We start from the raw sequence: 21,241 nt of genomic DNA, 5'->3' as shown, positions 1-21,241 counted from the left end.
TGTAACGGTTTGTGACCAATTATCTCATTCAATTTTATTCTATTAATTTCAAAAAGCAAAACATTTTGATTTATTCATCCTAATTTTAAACACAAAACACATCACATGGAAATAAAATAAAGGCAATTGATGAACTCAATGTGGCAAACATATGGTGAAATAATATAAGTGACACAGTAATAAAGTAGTCTTGTTACTATTATCCACTGAGATTCAGTTATTAAAAATTTGATTAAGGCTTAGGAATGTAAAATTATTCATGACTATGTTTTTTCATCATGACAATGTTGAAAATGAAACTCTAAATCCTAAACCAAACCAAAAATAAATAAATTACAAAGCTAAATAGTAGTATCATAATAAAGAAAGATGTAAGAAAAAAATAGAGAAAGAAAGAAGTGGACCAAAATACAACACCGTAGCAAAGATAGCAAATAGCATCACAAATTCACAAAAGAAAATGACACCCAATAAAAAGCATAAAGAGTGAGAAACAAATATAATTATGATCTTTGTTGTTGAAACTAATGATCCTTGACTTTCTACTTAGCTTCACTATCCAAATCATTTATTATAAAAATGGACGTGTCGATATTGTGTCTAGTAAACAAAATAAACATCAATTTTTACACAATAAAGCATCCCATTAATTCTCAAAATCAATTCTCCCTAACATCCATATTCTTACTTTATTTTATTTTTTACTTTATTTCTTTTATCTTTCTTTCATACATCAAAGTGGTAAAATTGCAATACAATGCAAATGCGATATCTTTCAGTAGGTTAATCAGAATTTACTAAATATAAAAAAAATTATATTTAAATAATTATATTTGTGTTATTGTGACTTCATGTAGTTGTAATAGTTGTTAAAATAATCATTTATGTGATTTTTTATATATTATAAAGATCAAATATATATTTTATTTACAAAATCAGTTAAAAATAAAAAAGTAGTGATATTTTAATAATATATTATTGATGTGACTTCATTTAGTTGTGACACTTGTTTGAATTTGTCATTTGTTTGAATTTTTTTGTATATGATTAATATTAAGATTAAGATCATATTTTAATAGTAAATTTGTATTCATGTGGTTGGATGTGTTTATGACTCTTGTTTGAAATTATAACTTGTACAAGTTTATTTTGTATATTATTAAGATTAAGATGATATTAGCATCATAATTAATGTATGACTTTTAATTTTTTTGCATCCTTCATTTTTGTGTGTAATCATCAAAACAAGCTAGTCTATCAAGTTGAGTTAAACCACATGAACATTAAAACTCTTCTTTCTCAATCTCTTTAACTCAAATTTAACCTCAAGGCTACTAATGAAATTAAAAGAGACTCATATATAATATCATTTAAAATATTGATAAATATTTTTGTGACTTTATCATCTCCGAAAAAATAAAGTGACTTTATATTGTGAAGTGTGGAGAGGGTCTCAAAAAGGTAAGTAAGACAAACATGGTACAATAAATACACATTAGATTGGAATTTTCACTTGTTATAAAGAAACTTTACATCAAACAATTACAAATCATAAGAGTTTGATGTCTATGTGGTGTGTGGTAGTCGATCAGCCAAATAGATGTACATATGTCCCATAGCTCCAGTGAGAAATTCATTCTTATATCTGGATTCTACAGTCACAATTTCACCATCATTTATCTTGATTGAATCTGGTTTTGGATAACATACTGACATTCCAACCGCGTAACCTTCCTCATTTCCTGCTTCCTTTCCCGTTCCGTATCTTGGTGTTGATGTACACAATGTCTTTCCATCCTAATTAATTAATCCAAAATAAATAATAAATGAGTTTAATTTTCATGCAGTATCAGTATAAAAAATTTACAATGTAAGCATTTAACAACTAGTCATGTGTATGAGTTAAGAAGTAGTTATTATAAAAGTCAAAAGTTTTTAATAATCTAACACTTTTGATTATTCTTTTTAAATTAAATCTTATATGAATACATATTAGATAATAAACATGCACTATCACAATATTAACTTGACTATATGTAGAATATACAAAAATATTATAATTTAAGAAACTAATTAAAGAAAACACAATCAAGTTTAAGAAAACTTAGTCAAATTAAAATATTAAATTCTACCTGCCTATATAGACTTGCATTAACAACACCTGAATGCATATGAGCAGTGCCGTAGATAAGGTAACCACCTTTATCCATTGGGATGTTTGCTTTTTGAACATGAAACAGGTCATCACCATTATTTTCTGGAATAGTATACTCAGCCTGTAAAAATATCAAAAACAATTTGTTAATCACTTGCTCCCAACATACATAATAATAATTAATATACTACAATACTTATAAAAATTAACAGATTGCTATCACGAGATTTTTTAGCTTTATTTATTTATTATTTATAATCATAGTTTCAACCCCGAACTTAATTATCAAACTCCTTGAAGTATAATAATCCAACCACATGAGCTACATATAAAATATAATTGTTGGTGAAATCAAAAAATTGAATTTATTTAAATAACTTGTTTAGTTACCTGACAATCATGTATTATTTGAGAACCAATTGTTTTCACCCGATCAGTAGAATCAAGTATATAAAATCTAACGGGAATTTGTTGTTGGTCCCAATCAACCCATGTTACTTTGTATCTCAGGGCAAGATTTCTTCTTGGGGCTTCAAACCCCTTTCTCAGTTTGCATTGAAAGTTATCATGGCAACAAAAAATTCCTCCTTTATAGTCAGGGCTCAACGGTTTTCCATTGATGTCAACTGACACATTAAAAAAATTATCTGGGAGGTTAAATTGGTCACACCTGCATTCGCTGCAACTTTTCCTATTTTCTGTGCCACGTGTATCAATGACCATGATGTTAAATAACCATTTCTCTTCCCACCCTTTTGGAATATCTTTAGGGTTACCTACTTCAACTGCAAAAGGATCTGGAATATTTGAAGTTGTCCCTCTTGATTCACTTCCCAAACCCCAATATTGTGGAAGAATACCTCCATTGCAAGATCCATAATTTCTTTTGAAAATAGCATCCACATAAGGATTGGTATGAGCATTAGGATCGTGCGACACATTCTTATTTATAAAATTTATAGCAAACCAATGATGAAGGTATGTTTCATACAACTGTATGGAATTTCCTTCTTCATCAATAAGATCAACGTCAAAGCTCTTCACACCAATATGACCCTTTGGAAACTCAATTTCCATCAATGCTTTCGAAACAACGTTTCCAGGTCCAATTTCAAACTTTTCTGACACAAATGTTGCTGACTTTATATGATTTTCATACTCCTTTTGTTGTGAGTAAATTGTGCTTGATAACATCGCAAGTATTGATAATGAGAAAATAAATGCATTAGAGATAAATCTCATGTTTACCTGCACATGAATAATGATTATTATTACATAATAAGCTATGAATAATGTTTGTAATATGTTATTCTTTTGTGTAAATTTATACATAAATATTTGAATATGTGCTTGAAAAATAGTAGGAAAATTAATTTGAAAGAAGGGTCAAGGGGGTACCACATGAGAAACCATAATGAAGATTTTTTTCTTATCGAACTTCTAATAAATTTTTGAAATAAAAAATTCGTTCAATATAACTATGTGAATATGAAGAGGTCTTGAATGTTTCCTATTTTTATAGTAAAATTCTATAAGAATAGACAATGATATGGTTGGCAAAGCTTTGATGTGAACCTGACGCATATGTCGTTTGATTGTCTAAAGTGTTATTTTGTTTACAGCTAAGCAATTTCTATAAAAAACAATTTTTTTAAAGATTTTATTGAGGTATATAACAATTTAAGCTATTAAAAAAAAAAACTCAATAGCTAGCTATTTATCTCTACAACAAGTCGATGTTATTTTTTTTATGAAGATGAGTTGGTATTAGTTGCATCTATACAAACAATTTTACAAAAAAAATATCTCATTTTTACCTTTTAATTAGTTAGTGGTTTTTGTCTTTATTAGTCAAACAAAATTGTGAATCATACAAAATGAAATCAATGTTAGTGCCATATTTACATGTTAAGTGGTGTACGAAAGACGAATGCACCATTGTCAATCACATAATACTTTGTAGTTTTATCATTTTTCCTTACAATTAAAATTTAATAGAATTTCTATTTTGTTATCTCGTTAGTTTGGCAAGGTTGATAGTATGCCCTAAATATGAATAATCTTAATTTGTTATACACCAATTAGAGTGTAAATGTGTGTATACTTCTAAATATGAGTAGCATAATTGCAAACACAAAATTTATTAAATGTTCAATCTCATCACCGACAAACTTGTCATATGTATTATAGTGATTTTTAATTTTTGTCAATGAGAATATGTCTCTTATGTGATAGTTCAATCTCAAAAGTGACAACTTATCATGTGTTTGCTAGTTATTTTGAAATTTTTTATCAGTGAGAATTTGTCTCATGTTTGATAGTTTTTCGTGATTAATTTTCAACTTGTCCCGTGTATGATACTCATTTAAAAATATTTATAAATGAAATTTTGTCTCGTGTATGATATTTCAACTGGATAAGTGACAACTTATCACATGTATGATAGTTATTTTAAAGTTTTAATTGTGATAACTTGTGTATGATTGTACAATTTCATCAGCAACAACTTGTCATGATGTGTGATAATTATTTTAAAAAAATTATGAGAGTAAACTTATATATATGACATTTCAATCTCATAAGTGACACTATTAATAAATTGTGAAAAAATTGCACACCGTTAATGGAAAGTAATTTTACATTGATAATTAATAAGAACAATAAATTTTATCAACTCACTACACGTTGAAACTTCTATCATATAATAACTATAGAATTAATAACACTATAAGTTTATTAACATTGTTGGTGTGTATGTTCATTAAACCCCAATAAATTAGACACTCTCCATAAAATACATATTCTATATTTTTTTAATAATATATAATTAATTTTTATTACAATCAATCCTTCTAAAAAGTATTTCTAAGAGTCTTATATTAAAAACTTATACTATTATTCAATAATAACTATTTAATATACCGCATCATATTATATAATATTAAATTAAATCAATATACCACATCATACCATTTAATTTTATTTAACATTTTCACTTATCAAATTAACCGTAAGGAGTTTCTTATGTGTTACATCTTTTGGAGCATAATCAGGTTTAAATAGTGAAAATTAAAAACTCATACATCTATCAGCATTATCTTAAATATGATACTAGTGATAGCATCATGTACCAACTTTACAACCTATGTAAGTAGCAAGCTTTATAGCATTGATATTTCTAAGCGAAAGTACAGTACACCGACACAATATCTATAGATTAATTACATTTAATCAATTTATTTAATAATAATAATAATACCATGTTAAGCTATTCCACCTAACATTAGCTAATTTGAAACTCTATTCTTGTTGATGAAATCTTTAACTTCCAAAACAAGTTGAAAAGACTCGGGAAGCTCAGGGAAAACATAAAAACCGTGAAACATGTTTGGATATTCGGTTAGTTGAGCATTTTTTCCGTTTTTTCTCAACCAATCATAATACCTTTTTTGCCAATCAATTAACGGGTCAAACCCGCCCACAAAAACAAGTGTATCCGGATAATCCAAACCCGACAAATCCTCTCCGTTCGGCCCGCTAACATTAGCCACTCCATGATCTCGATTCGATCCCTCAGGCAAAAACGCCTTCCATAACCAATTTGTTCTACTCGTCGAAACCAACGGTGCTCCTTCGAGACGAATCTCCGACTCAGTCTGCTCCTCCCCGCCAAAAAACGGCTGGAGCGCAATCAACCCGACGATCCGAATTTTCCGGAGTCCTTCTTTGCATACCCGAACCGCAACGTTGTGTGCCAAATTTCCACCCGCGCTGTCTCCAGCGAGGAAACATTTTGCCACGTCAGCATTTTTCGGTAAAACGGTTTTATCCTCGTCGAGAAATTTCAGTACGGCTTCTCCGTCGTCGTATTGCGCCGGGTAGCGATGCTCCGGTGAGAGACGATAGTTCACGGAGACAACGACGGCGGGGATTTCACGGCAGAGTTTCCGGCAAAAGGCGTCGAATGCGAGTGAAGATGGAGAAAGAAACGTGAAACCACCACCGTGGAAGAAAACAACGACGGGAAGTGATGCGGATTTAGTGTCGGTGTCGCCTCCGGTGACAGTTACATCGTCTGTGGGAGTGAAGAGACGGAACCAGACGTTATGTTCAGCGTTAACGGTTACGTCTTTGGTGGAAACGCCGTTAACGGGAGTAGCATTAGGTGAGCATTTGCGATCGAAGAAGTTAAAGAGAGTACGGTTAACGGTGCCGTTAGGACGACGTGAAGCGTTGGTTATAGCGGAAATGAGCGAAAGAGTAACGCGGATTTTCAAAGGAAGATTGAGTTTGGGTTTATCTGTAGACGACATTGTCGTTATGAAGTTCCGTGATTGATTCAGTGAAGTGTTTGATGAAAGTTGAAGAATTTAAAGGATAAGATAGTTGGCTATCTTTTGTCGTTTACTAGCTTTTTATTTATCAATCATTTGGTTTTTTTTTTTTTGATAAAATAATTATTTTGGTCCTACAATATGAGAAATTAGTTTTGTATAGCTGGAAATTTGGGGAAATAAATGGGCGCTGTCTAACTGTCCATTAAATTAAAATTTTAAAATTTCAAAATTTTAATATTTTTTTCAATTTTACCGAGTGCACACTATATATTTCGAAAAACTTTTTATGAGTTTTCCGTTAAAGAAGTTACTAAATTATTTTTTTAAGTTTTCCTGTAAAGAAATTATACTCTAAATTTTTTTTTCAAGTTTTTCAGTAAAGAAGTTATTTTTTAACAAAATTAAAAAATAAATTAGTGTGTACTGAAAAACTTCTTCACAGTTTTCCGATAAACCCCTACTGTATCGAAAATATTTTACAAGTTTTGCGGTACGCAATTTTTGACGTTTTTCAATGTATTGAAAAACGTTTTTAAAGTTTTCTAGTAGAAATCTTTTGTACTAGAAAACTTAAAAAAAAATCCAATAAAATAGTAAAAAAAAATCAAAACGTTTTTAAAGTTTTCTGGTAGAAATCTTTTGTATTAGAAAACTTAAAAAAAATCCAATAAAATAGTAAAAAAAATCAAAGATATATTTAGTATTTTAAAAAATGTATGAGGGTATAACATAGATTTTTTATTTATTAGGTTCTTAGTCAAATAAAAAATGAAATTTATTGGATTGGTCATGGTAGATTGAATGAATGAATGAATGGAAGATTGCCCTCGTCACGGAACTCATGAATGTTGTGAGGGAGCTGCAAGAATGGAATGTTGAACAACAACGCCAAAATGAGGAGAAATCTCCAACAACGCCGTCTGTGCAGGAAGTTGATCTCATGCAACAATTGAAAATACATGAGTGTGATCTAAGGGAGCATATGGAAGCTCGAGAGAGAGGGAGGTTCACAATAGTTGGAGCTTTTGCGCAACAACGTAATCGAGATCGATAACACCAGGATGACACAAAGGGTTTTCCAACCCTTCTTAAAGGTAAAAAATTATGGATATTCCCGTACACTTTAGGGAGCTGGTCATCGACTTTTATGACGGGATGAGAGACTCTCACAATCACATTTTTTGTTTTTTAGACCAAAATATTCATAAGCAAAACAAATAGTCTATTGAGTTGCAAAAAAATTACTGGAACTTTGAAGGACATAGCGTATAAGTGGATTGTTGGGCTCCCTCCTCGATCAATCGTCAATTTTGATGATTTGGCTACTAAGTTTGTTTCCAAGTTTGCCGCAAACAGGGAAAAATATTTCATGGTGGCTAATTTATTTGATGTTATGCAGACAACAACTAAATCCTTGAAGAGTAACCTGACCAGGTTTAACAGTGCGACGTTGAAAGTGGCGAAGCCTAATGAAGAAATATTTGTCATGGCTTTAGTGAGGCTCTTACACTTAGGAAGGTAATAACAATGAACAAAATTAGGATGAGAGGTGAAAAACACATATAAGTAGAAAAGGTAGCAAGGGATAATAGCATTAAGGATGTCTAGACACATGGAGGACCCCAAGAGGGGGAAAAAGAGGGTGCCCTCATAAGGATGGCTAAATAAAGGAACAAAATATTCTACCAACATCATAGAAAAGTTAGTGCAAGAGGGATACTTAAACAAGTATTTTCGCAGGAGAGAAAGATGAGCTACTAGCAAAGGATAAACATGTGATAACCCTCGCAATAGGCTCACAAATAGGAGTTAAAGGACAAATGAGGATGAGAGGATAAAAGTGGACATGAAAATGATAATAGAGGAACAATTAACAACATATCAGGCGAACTCTCCGTGGGAGGCGAGACCACCTCATTGTGTAAGAGATACACAAAATCTATGTTGACTTGCAACATGGTAAGGGGTATGCGCTTAAAGAGCATCCTACGACTAGTTTTTCCTTCAAGGATTTTGAAGGAATTTACCCTCACGAGTGTGATCCGATAATCACCTCCATGGTTGTTGGGGGTTTCAAAGTCAAAAGAGTAATGATAAACACAAAGACCTCAAATAATACGTTCGAGAGGTTGGACTTACCTACCAAAATCTTAAGGGAACATCGGGGCATCTCTTTGGATTTTTTAGGGAATCACTAGAAATAAGAGGATACTGTGACTTACAAACCACCTTTGGTGATAAAAGAAATGCGAAGACTTTTTTGACAAAGTACATGGCGGTTAAGGCGCGATCTACCTACAACGTCATCTTAGGGAGACCAACACTAAATGAACTAGGAACATTGATGTCCACTATACACCTAAGAATGAAGTATCTAGTAGATGATTGACGTGTAGGATTACTCAAGTCTGATCAGTTTCTCGCACAAAGATGTTACGAAGATAGTTTACACACACCTCAAACAGAAAACAAGAGATAGTCATATGAGTTTTATTGCAATAGAGGAACTTAAAGATATCCAAATTGGAAGTGAGTTGGGTCAGAAAAAGAAGACATGGGTTTCTTTGACCGAACCCGTGGAAGTAAAACTCATCTCCATGTTAATAAAGAATTTAGATTTGTTTACAGGGACAACTAAGGACATGCCGAACATTGATAGAAATTTGATATGTCACCTCTTAGCTATTGATCCAAAAGCAGAAGACTCGTGGATTCCTTCACTCGATCGGACAGGAAGATGTGAAGAATCCAATAGTATAAGACTTGTAAACTCGTCCACTCGATCACACCCGAAGATGTGAAGAATCCAAGAGCAGAAGACTTGTGGACTCCTCTATTCATTCGCACTTGAAGATGTGACGAATTCAAGAACGAAAGATTTGTGGGCTCATTCACTTGGTCGCACACAAAAATGTGACAAATCCAATAGCAGAAGACTTGCGAACTCCTCCACTCAGTAGCACTTGAAGATGTGTCCTCCACTCGACCACACATCAAGATGTGAAGAATCCAAAAGTAGAAGACTTGTGTGTTGAGACAAAATCTCTCTAATGGTTTTAATGTTAACAAAATTGTTTAAAAGATTATGATTGTGTTTAATGACTAATCTGTGCTTTTGAGTGAATTTATATAAGAAAACAAGTTATTAACCATTAAGACATAAAGGAGAAAAATCAGATTCAAATATGGAGGATTGGAACTCAAGAGGATGTCCTCGTAAGAGGATGAAGATTCAAATCTGCATATTAGTCATCCTCACTAGAACAAATGTTTTTTTATTCATTAAAGAAAGGCAAAATAGTATTAAAGAATGAATAAATAAAGCATTTGAAATAAAGAAGTCAGAAGACAAAAGAATAGGTACGAGGATAACCAGTACTATGTAAGAGGATGACAATACTAGGTTGGAGGGCGATTCTATAAAGTCCACATCATTCCCAAATGTTGAAAGCAACTCATCCTATCAAGTGCAAAGGCTATTAGCGAACCTACATATCATTCTTTTATGATTGGAAAGCTATATGAAGTCAAGCTACAAAAAGGCAACAATAAACAAGCTAAAAATAGAAGCATTCACATGTCTTGAAGGAAGGAGCCTTGACCAACGTGCTTGAGGTTGGCTTTCTCTCTTGTCAACATCACTCTCAAAATGTGAAAATGACTTAGCCATTCAAGCTTCAGAAAAGGTTGTAGCCCACAAAGTCAAAGATGTAGCCTTACATATCTTGAAGAATGAGAAAAGAAAAGGACAACTCATGATCAACTTCTAATGAGTTGATCCTCCTGCTCGAGGATGGACTGAGTCTGCCCAAGGACAGTTGGATGACAGTTTTGTAAATATGATGCAAGACCATGGACTTTTTTATCAAGTCTTCAACGGTCATAAAAAGCTTGCCACATGGAAAGATCATCATAAGACCTCTATAAAAGGCAGCAAGCTATTCATCATAAAACACACAACACAATTGCATAAAATAAAATAAAAAACAAGTATCTCAAAGCTATTAAGAGCAATATCACTTATCTCTTCATACTTTCTATAAATCTTACATTAGATCTTTGAAGTATTCTTTTAGAAAGTATTTAAGAAAAGAAAAACGAATCATATTCATATCAATCTGTAATTTTCAAGTAAGTTACACTTGGAAATAGTTGAAACTTGATTGTAAACTTGGTGAAGCTAAAGAATACACAAAGTGTAATCATCCTCTGTGAGAGGTTGATCAGTTTGAATATTAGTGAAATCTCACAAGTGTGCAAGGACTGGACGTAGCCTTCATTGGGTGAACCAATATAAAAGTTATGTGTGTCATTCTTTACATTTTCTCTTTCTTTTGCTCAGCTCTAATTTAAAGGTTTAAATAACCATCCTCGAGTTTGCATCCTCTCTGAGAGGATAGTTTTTAAAACACGAGAAAATTATTTTTAAACAACAAAATCCATATTCAACCCCATTTCTAGTGATATTTAGCTACATCATTGTGGACTCCTCCACACGGTCGCACCCAAAGATCTAATGAATCCAATAACATAAGATTTGTGGACTCATCCACTCGATCACACTCAAAAATGTGAAGAATACAAGAACATAGGGCTTTTGGACTCCCCCACTCGGTCATATTTAAGATTTAAAAATCTAATACTAGAGGACTGATGAACTTGTCCACTCAAATGTGCTTGAGATGAGAAATAGCTAGAAGGGGACTCGAACAATAAGAAAAATGTCTATGCCCTAAAGGGCTTACCGCTTTGTGGATTTGACGAAATATCCAAAATAGATTGAACCAACAAGGCCCAACATGATAGTGTCTTCCCAATATGAGAGTGTTTGGATTGAGTTCATTACATTAAAGATGAATGCATCCCATTACATGGAAAATCCTGACATTCAGCTAAACAACTCATCTTTATATGAGTGATAGCGGCATTCGTGCATCCAATCACCCATGTCAGGTGGTGCATATGTGTTCCATGTTGGCCATAAAATTCACTAAGTAACCACAAAGACTTGGGGTGGAGTAATGGGGCTAGATCGGGAAGGTAATTTCCAAAGAAGATTTGACTATAAAAAGATAAAAGACAATTAGGATTATGGATATTTGGCACATTCTTAAACAATGTATTATTCTCTCATAGAGTTTGCTACCGTTGTATTTTTTGTTTACACATGTGAACAATTATAAAGTTGAGATAAAAACTTTCTTTAATATAAATGTTCCTAAGATTATAGTAACTTCTTGTAACTTCCATTTTTTTTTATAGAGTTACTCCCAAATCAAATGGTGGAAAAGTGTATTCCCATATATATATATATATAAAAACAAAATCTCAATTTAATATTTTGATGATAATTAAACAAAAGATTAAGTAAAGACTATTAATTATGATTTTAAATGTTTTGGTATTTAACATGTGCATTTGAGTGTGTTATAACAAGATAGGTATCAAGCATTACAAAACAGGTCTTATTAAAATCAAAGAAAGAAAAAGCAATAAAACGAAGATTAATCTTGAAGAAGTTCTGGGAAACGAAGAACGATATTCGTTTTTAGTAGAAACAAGAATAATCAGTTTCTTTGTTAAAGATTAGTTCTTGTAAGCCTTATTCACCTCATATCATCATCAAATAATAAGCAAGAAACAGTCTTAGTCATAATCATTCCAAAATTCGAAGGATCAAAGATATGCTTCATAAAAAGTATAAAACAAGATCATTCTTCAAGTGAGGCAATTGCAAGTACAAAGTTGCAAGCTGTAAAAGTATACTGCTGATTGTACTGTCAATCTAGACCTACACACGTGACTGAAAAGCAAACAATCATCTCAGACAACTGACACAATCAAAAGTACAAGTCAGCTCATCACTAACAAATTCGAAGAGCGATCTTGGATGTCAAGAACGTTCCTAGATTTAGCATAATCACTCTTGCTTTATGATTGGCTTTATCCAACCACTCCTTCATGACAGTTGGCCCTATTTCAACAGATACATGAGCTGTCCTAAAGCTCTATTGAAGCTTAAAAATATAGCTTAAAGATAAAGAAGAAGACACAACTCAATGTGCCAAGAAAAACATCAATCATTCAATCATACTCAAGTGTTTCAATATCATTCTTAAAGCTTGTTGTTTTAATCTTTGTGTTGTGTTAGAATCAGTACCAACTGAGTTCTATTTACATAATCTATTTCTCAAACAAGAGTTGAGTAAATATCCAAATTCTAAATATTCTCAAAATCACCACTTTGTAAGTCAATGTTATTTTGTTGACATAAGCTTGAGTGGTCTGTAAAAAATCCTTTCATGTTTTGAAAGGTAACTCGCAAATCCTTTCTGAAATAGTAAGGTAGAACTGAGGAAATCTTTTCTAAGTAAAAGGGTAGAAACTGTGTAAAGATCAAGATTGATCTGTGAAAAATAGTGTGATAACCAAGAACAATCTTTCATTTGAGTACATAGTGGAAAATCTCACATTTTTTAGGATTGGACGTAACTCGTGTTTGGGTGAACCAGGATATATGCGTGTGTAATCTCTCTATCTCTATCTCTATCTTTATTTACTATATGCTTGACAATCAGATTTTATATTGATAAAATTGATATTTCTGTTTTTTCACTAACCAATATCAATCTTCGTCGTTATAACCAAAATTAATCTTGAGTTAAACTTTTAGTTTTAAACATGAATTTTTAAAAGGGGCAATTATAATTCAAACCCCCATTTCTTATAATTGACATTGTTATTTCAATATATATAACTTTTAATTTTTTTAGGAATGTTAAATTGTTTGACAAAAACTTTTTTAAAATATATGTTGGATCGTCATATAATTCTTATGTGATTTATTCTCTTGAGTTATTTTTAATTCATTGAAACAAGGAGATAGATTCACACTTAAATAGAGAAAGATGGATATTTCAGTTTAGAGCAGTGTTCTAGTATATCACATTTAACCGCAACTATCATCTGAGTTGTATTAGCAGGACTCCGAATCCTAACATATTGGTTCTATCTAAAATTAATGTTTCACGAAAGTATCATTTTTTTATTTTTAGGATTAATATATTTTTGTTCCTTATAAAACATTGATATTTTAATTTTAGTTCATGTAAAAATAAAATGAAAAAAAGAGTGGTATATTGTCGGTTGTAAATTAATTTTACGCTTACATTGAATAAAAACCTTTGATATTATCATGTCGATAATTAATCATAACTGTCATCATTAAAAATCACTCAATCAACGATTTAGATTGTTTGTCATTGTAAAATGTTTTATACTAAAAATGTATGATCATTAAACTCAAATAAAATACAACTTTTAGTCGTATAAAATTATCATGCACACATTTTTTTGTCTTTGCTATTAAAAAACATACACTTTGTGAAATAATTTTTGGAGACATATATACAATATTTTAAAAGATTTATCTGCAAAAAATAAGTTCAAAATTCGATTTTTAAGTTCATATTTTCGTTATTTTTAACTTCAATTTTGGCGTTTAAAAAATCACATTTAATTCATTATAAGTTAAAAAATCTGAGGATAATATTTTATAATGTTCAAAACATACTTGCAAAAAATCATTCAAATTTTTAAAAGTTAAAGACAATTCAGCAAAAAGTTAAATTATTTTTAGAATACTTTTATATGGATTAAAAGTTGTATTTTTATTTTACATGAACTAAACTTAAAATGTTTAAATTTTATTGAGATCAAAAACATATTTAACCATAATTATTAAGATACTACCTTTGATCTTTTTAGTTTTTGTTTTAATTTTTTTTTTTAACATACAAGACAATTAATAAATTTTGTTACTTTTGATAAATTTTTTTTCTTTAAATACTCTTAAATATTTTATTATCTCATTTTACATATTTTTTTTATTTGCAGTAAAAAGTCAAATATATTTTTGTTAAAACAATAACTAATACTATTTTAAACTTTGAAAATGACAAATATAAAGGACCAAAAACCATCTAAAAAATTACACTTATTTTTTAATTTACCCTCTTATTTATATATTTATATTATGTGCATTACTCTCAAGTGATTATTTTTCATTTTACATTTATGATAGTGAGAATACATAAATAATTAATACAGTTAATTTGGTCAAAAAGATTGTTCTATTTATTTTATTTATAATTTTTCAATTTAAATGAAATGATTTAATATAAAAATTATTGTGGAATGGAGGAGTAATTGTTAATTGAAAAAATCATGTGCTGATTTACTTAAATGATTTGGCTTATGCAACAAATATTTTTCAATAAGTATCAATAACGGATTGAATGAGTAACTGAGTATTACAAAATATTAAATTAGTTTTCTAAATAAAAAATATTAATCATTATTGTCCTTGTATCATTACTATAGAAAATATCCATATTAAATGTACTTTTAACAACTTGAAATTTTTAATTGTACGATTCTAACCCTTATTTTTTTTTTTATAGTAATTTTAACCTCTCATAGTTACACTATTCATATGCATGAGCCGAAAGCTAAAAAGCTAAACCACAACTACCTAGAAGAATCCTCCAACACAACCACCTGGAAGAATCCTCCAACACAATCACCACTCTCACAATTGAAAGGAAAGAGATTATCAAAATTAGCACCAAACTTCAAGTCTATTTCTACACAAGTAGGGAGCTAAAAAAATCATAAAGAGATAAATGTGACAAGTAAAATTACTAAAAATTATACAATTTGATAAGTGTATAAATTTTTGTAGTGAATATTCTATAATTAAATTGAAATGTAATTCATGTTAATTAAAACTTAAATTTTTTAAAATTGTAATTTTAAAATATTTTTTCACAATCAAAACATGAATTATCGAAAAAGAATAATATGTTTTACTCAATTAATATGTGTTCTCTTTTCATTATTCATTTTATTTTACTTTTTACATGTGTATCCTTCATGAAACCTCATTATATCAAAACCACTATATTAAAACTAATATGGGTGAGTAGGTGACATAACTATATAATTAAAATTTATAAACTATATGATTAAAATTTATTTAAAAGATATTTTGTTAAAGATCACAAAGACATGATTTTGGGATAATACTAAAATATTTATCCAACGAGTTCTTCTTTAAAATCATGGAGTGAAACACTTTATTGCATAAATAAAATAAACGATCCAAAACAACATTCAAGTATTGTCATAGTACCAGTGCGTGATGCACGATTTCAAAATAAATTTTTTGGTCAAGCGATTCAAAAACAATTTATTAGCTATCGAATAACTATATTATTATAAATAATTAAATATACTTTCTTCGATTCTAAATATAATATAAGACAAAAAAATTCAATAAAAATTAATATACGGAATTAAATATATTAAATTTTGACTCAATTTTTTAAACTCTTGTTTAATTAGTGAGAATAGTGGAATATTAATATTTATTTCTTAAGTGTAATTGGATGAGTTGCATTTTGTATTTGATCATTTATTTGTATATATATATAAAAGTTATATTATTGAAATAATTTTCTTTATTTTTTTCTCAACACCAAGTGTTGTGTTTAATGATCACAAAAAAAAGAAAAACTCACAAGTTATAATTAAAACGACGTTGAATTCGGGCTGTCAACAAAAGTAGGAGAGAGGGTGGGGAGATTAATTCTTTAGCACTCAAGTTCAAATCATAAGCATATATATACTCAACATATTTTACATATGAAGTGCATGTTTGTTTTGATTTTGGAAGGATTAGAATTAATTTCAAAGTTAAAAAAAATAATTTTGACATGTTTGGATTTGGATGTAGTGGAGTATAATTAATTTTAAATAAAATTTATAATTTATAGTTTTTAAATTTAAACATAATTTTTATATTAAAATTTATTGTTGAACTAATTTTATTAAAATATATATCATTTTATATTCAACTTACTTTTAATTAAAATTAATTTTAATCACCGCATAATCAAATACATTTTAAAGTTATGCAAAACTAGATTTAAAAAAAAAATGAGAACACTAAATAGATCTGGTAGTAATGAGATCGTTAACAATAGATTCATTAGTAATAACATCACAAACATACCATATAATGGTGGGTCCCTAATTTATAATGTTAAGACTCCAAACATGTAGTATTACTTGTCTCTCTAGACTCTATAACTAAAAATGGATTAAAAAATTTGATTTATATAAATCAAATAATATAAATAAAATTTAACTGATTTTTATTTATATTTTAAAATGATAAAACTATTATTTTTATTTTTATTTTATTTCAGATAAAATACAGTCGTAATTTTAAGATTATGACAATAATAACCATTCTCACCATCATCCTTTAGAATTAGAGACAGTGTTGTTGATGAAATCCCTCACTTGCAAAATCAATTGAGAAGTCTCAGGCAACTCAGTAAAAACATAAAAAGTATGAAACATATTTGGATATTCAATTAATTGAGCATTTTTTCCGTTTTTTTTCAACCAATCATAATACCTTTTTTGCCAATCAATTAACGGGTCAACCCCGGCCACAAAAATAAGTGTATCCGGATAATCCAAACCCGACAAATCCACTCCATTCGGCCCGCTAACATTAACCGCTCCATGATCCAAATTCGATCCCTCAGGCAAAAATAAACTCCACAATAAATTCGTCCTACTCCGCGGAATCAACGGTGCCCATTCGAGACGAATCTCAGCCTCCGTCAGTTCTTCCCCGCCAAAAAACGGTTGGATCATGATTAACCCGATTAACTGAATTTTTTGGAGTCTCACTTTGCATACTCGAACCGCAACGTGGTGAACTATATTTGCACCGGAACTGTCTCCGGCGAGGAAACATTTTGATAAGTTAGCATTTTCCGGTAAAATAGTTTTATTCTCGTCGAGGAATTTCAGACGGCTTCTCCGTCGTCGTATGGCGCCGGGTAGCGATGATCCGGTGTGAGACGGTAGTTGACGGAGACAATTACGGCAGGGATTTCGCGGCATAATTCCCGGCAAACGGTGTCGAATGAGACTGATGATGGAGAAAAACTTTTGAAACCGCCGCCATGGAAGAAAATGACGACGGGAAGTGATGTTATAGTGTTGGTGTTATCTCCGGTGACGGTTACGTTGTCGGTGGGAGTGAAGAGACGGAACCAAACGTTAAGTTCGGCGTTAACGGTTACATCTTTGGTGGAAACGCCGTTAACGGGAGTTGCGTTGGGTGAGCATTCGCGATGTAGGAAATTGAGGATACGACGATAAACGGCGCCGTTAGGACCAGTTGAAGCCTTTAATAAATATTGAAGAAGCGAAAGCATAAAGCGGATTTTCCAAGGAATAATGAGTTTGGATTTGTCTGTAGACGACATTGTCGTTTTCAGGTTCCGGAGCGAGGTGTGTTGTTAGAAGTATAAATAATGAGTTGGGTGTCTTTTGTTGTTTATTCATTTTTATTATGTTTGATTTTTAATGACAACCATTACTTTTTGTGGTCCAAGAAGATGAGAAATTAATTCATTGGAGTAGTTGGAAGTTTTTTTTTTTCTTTCAACAATTTAATTTTAAATAAAATATTATCAAACTACTTTCTCTTTTAAAAATTATACATCAAAATATCTATTTTATTTTATTTATTGATAGGTTGTTTTTATAGTTTGCTTGCTTAAGAAGTTTAAATTTATAATAAAATGTTTCTTTTTTTGTATATTTAATTTTTTTAAATTACAATATATATATATATATATATATATAATTCATAAAAAATAACAATATAAATTTTATAAAAATTATGTAGATTAACTTATATTGTTAATTTTTTTAAAAAATTAGATGTAAAAAAATATTAATTGTAAACTTAGATTTGTAAACTTAGATGCTTGAATTTAAGAATGAACATATGAATAAAATTAGTCCAATGAAATATATGGAAACTATGTTAGATAACCCTTAAAATTATTTTGGTTTCAGAATTGCTACGACATTGAAAAACATGCAAATTGATTTAGTAAGTGAATTATATCATTAAGGCTATGTTTTCGTAAAATTAAGTTATAAGTTAGTTGATAGTTGAAAATTTGATTGATAGCTGAAAATGAAGTTAATAAATGATAACTTATAATTTATAGTTGAAAAGATAATTAATTGAAATTAAAGTGTTTGGTAAATTTAATTTTTAACAATATAAAATAACATAATTATTTAATTTAAAATAACAAAAAATATTATATTTTTATCCAATCTCTCCCAGGTATTGTTTTACTCTATTTTATTTTTTTTTGATCAATTTTCCTTCTTTTTTTTTGTTACATCATTTATCTTTTTTATTACAATACAAGCATAAATTTATATGATTTTATAAAAATTTAGCAAACTGTATATATATATATATATTCATTCATAATAATAATATTATAGAGGTCATTTGAAACAATACAATAGGATACAACTACAAAGATGTCATTGTAACTAATTAATAGTTTACAAAATATTTCATGATGAATCAAATACTATAAAATATATATATCAAGTAATAGAAGAGCTAAACATTAGATAATCTTCTTACTCAAAGTCTGAACTATAATATAATATAATATAATATAATATAATATAATATAATATAATATAATATAGAGAAGAGAAATAATAATATAAGTAAATTCATAAAAAGGAAGAGATGATTAAAAAAGTTCTTTTTAATTAAATAAACAAAATATTTAGGTCCCGTAAATATAAAGTGTTTATTCTAATTATCTTAGTCTGAATTACTAAAATAATTGTGATCAATTATAAGGTAGGTCAATGTCTTAATTAGAATTTACTTCATTTTTCTAGAGTTGGATGAGGAATGATAGTTTTTGGGTTGGAGGGAGAGAATTGCAAGGTCGAGAAAGAGAGAAAAATCGGTTGTGTTTTTGAGAGAAGCATTGGGTCTGTTGGTTTGTTTAAGGGAGTGTAGAGAAACAATGGTTTGTTTAAGGGAGTGTAGAGAAATAAGAAAGATGATAGTGTGGTGTGTGTCTTAGATTTTAAGGGAGAGAAAGGAGAAAATTTCTCTTTTTATCTTACTTACACCAAAATCTTATCACTATACTACCCTTCTTTTACTCACTTGGCATAAATAATGCTCATATAAAAGGTTGGAAATTTTCAACTAGTGGCATTGCCACAATTTTATTTTGTTTTTAATATTGATAAACACTAAATTGAGTGGGAGGTTTATTACAATTTTCTTTGATATCATTCGAGTAAAAATAAGAATAATTATAATTTATTTACATATAATTTAAGAAAATTATATTTTTTTGAAAATTTTGAACTACCTTTCACCCACTTTCATTAATTGTGAAGGTATCAATGTCTCTCGATACTATTTTTCTTAAATAAGCTAAAAATTGATGACTATCGGTAAAACAAAAAATGGAGGGACATAAATCTATTTCAAAAAAATATTAAAATAAAAAAAAAAAAGACATTCAATTGAGCAAGTTTATTGATTTTTGGATGAGTATTATATAACTTGATTTTCTTCGGTATATTCTTTTTTCTTGCATTAAAAAAGTTTCTCATTGGTAAAAGAACAATTCAAAAGATATATAATAGTCGTTGTCTTATCCTCCTCATCAATATATCTCCTACAATGTATTTCACTAGCACTTCTACATTCCAAAAATCCTATATTATTTCTAAATTATGAACAATTCTATAATGTAAATTATCATCAGAGACAATAACTTATGGATATGTCATACTCGACACCCAAACATATGAGTTTAAATCAACATCGAAATCACATGAAATTGGATGATTTGGAACATTATTCTCCGTTGACAGTGTTACATTACTCCAAGAACCTACAATACACATATCTGGATAGTGTTGCAAATATGGTGGATGTTCTTTGTTATCTGAATTGGACAAGTTGGAACCAAAGACATTGTGAATAACATTTTTAGGACTATTTTTGATATGTGTAGCTTGGACCACAATTTCCTAAAAAGTCTTCGATGAGTTTTGAGTCTGAAGCTTCGTCACGACTCCTCTCAATTTTTTCCTAATCCGAGAGAGAAAATCTTGAATAACAGTGGCCCGATAGTGACAACAACCTTTCAATAAGAGTTAGAATCCTAGAAAGGACTCAGTATCAAATTAGATACAAACTAAATTTTTTTGTTATTAATGGTCTGATAGTGACAACAACCTTTAACTGATTTAAAGGAATTTGAAGAGTCTGATAAACACTCGATACTCTTAACAGAGCTTGACGATATTAAGCCATAATTGTTGAGAGTGGATTGGTTTGGATAAGCTTCAAATAATACCCAGTCTGGAGAGGCTTAGAGAACACTTGGTTCCTCAACAACGCAAAACAAGTGTTTTGTCGGGATTGTTGAGAAGACTATGGGTTCTCTAGTGGTAGCTTGAAGAGACATTTACAATAATACTTGGAATCTAAAGAATTATTGTACAAACTCAACTCAAGAGGTATTGTCTGTCAATATTTTTGAGGAATCTAAAAATTGTAATCCTGGTTGTCTGCTAAGGCATCATAATATAGGGAGTTTGATGAGGTTTTTACAAACAACACAAAACAATTGAAGTGGCAGTTAAGAGATTCTAACCAATTTGATTATATTGAATTAAGTTATCAGTTATACTAAGGCACATATATTTTTAAGAGGAGAACTAGATGTAATAAATATCATCAAAATTGAATCGGACATTGAACCCATGTAAGCACCAATTCAAGGTTTGACTAGAGTCAGATCGG

The 21,241-nt window shown here is 29.9% G+C and overlaps 2 protein-coding genes and 1 pseudogene across 2 annotated transcripts; all 3 read right to left on the bottom strand.

Annotated features, from left to right (window-relative positions):
- Positions 1-1,480: 1,480 nt before the first annotated feature.
- LOC101515735 (uncharacterized) lies at positions 1,481-3,057 on the bottom strand. Its single transcript, XM_004512600.4, has 3 exons — positions 2,546-3,057; positions 2,133-2,276; positions 1,481-1,797 (listed from the first exon to the last, which is right to left on the bottom strand). Exons 1-3 carry the CDS (start codon positions 2,876-2,878, stop codon positions 1,567-1,569), a joined length of 708 nt encoding a protein of 235 aa, XP_004512657.2. The 5' UTR covers positions 2,879-3,057; the 3' UTR covers positions 1,481-1,566.
- Positions 3,058-5,191: 2,134 nt separating this feature from the next.
- LOC101507783 (probable carboxylesterase 18) lies at positions 5,192-6,518 on the bottom strand. The gene has a single exon (XM_004512579.4). The coding sequence runs from the start codon at positions 6,466-6,468 to the stop codon at positions 5,443-5,445; it is 1,026 nt and encodes a 341-aa protein (XP_004512636.1). The 5' UTR covers positions 6,469-6,518; the 3' UTR covers positions 5,192-5,442.
- A 10,208-nt stretch (positions 6,519-16,726) lies between these two features.
- Positions 16,727-17,895, bottom strand: LOC101507472 (probable carboxylesterase 18; annotated as a pseudogene).
- Between the last annotated feature and the right edge of the window lie 3,346 nt (positions 17,896-21,241).

This window comes from Cicer arietinum, chromosome 8 (assembly GCF_000331145.2).
Source record: "Cicer arietinum cultivar CDC Frontier isolate Library 1 chromosome 8, Cicar.CDCFrontier_v2.0, whole genome shotgun sequence".
Taxonomy (NCBI): Eukaryota; Viridiplantae; Streptophyta; class Magnoliopsida; order Fabales; family Fabaceae; genus Cicer; species Cicer arietinum.
This window is presented reverse-complemented; position numbering and strand designations above follow the sequence as displayed.

What these genes read in the sequence shown, in the direction of transcription:
- LOC101515735 (XM_004512600.4), bottom strand. Translation starts at nt 2,878, where the DNA reads ATGGTCATTGATACACGTGGCACAGAAAATAGGAAAAGTTGCAGCGAA. An exon ending in AAATAATACATGATTGTCAG is followed by an intron (nt 2,277 to 2,545) that starts GTAACTAAACAA and finishes ATATTTTTACAG; the next exon opens with GCTGAGTATACTATTCCAGA. An exon ending in ATGCAAGTCTATATAGGCAG is followed by an intron (nt 1,798 to 2,132) that starts GTAGAATTTAAT and finishes TTAATTAATTAG; the next exon opens with GATGGAAAGACATTGTGTAC.
- LOC101507783 (XM_004512579.4), bottom strand. Translation starts at nt 6,468, where the DNA reads ATGTCGTCTACAGATAAACCCAAACTCAATCTTCCTTTGAAAATCCGC.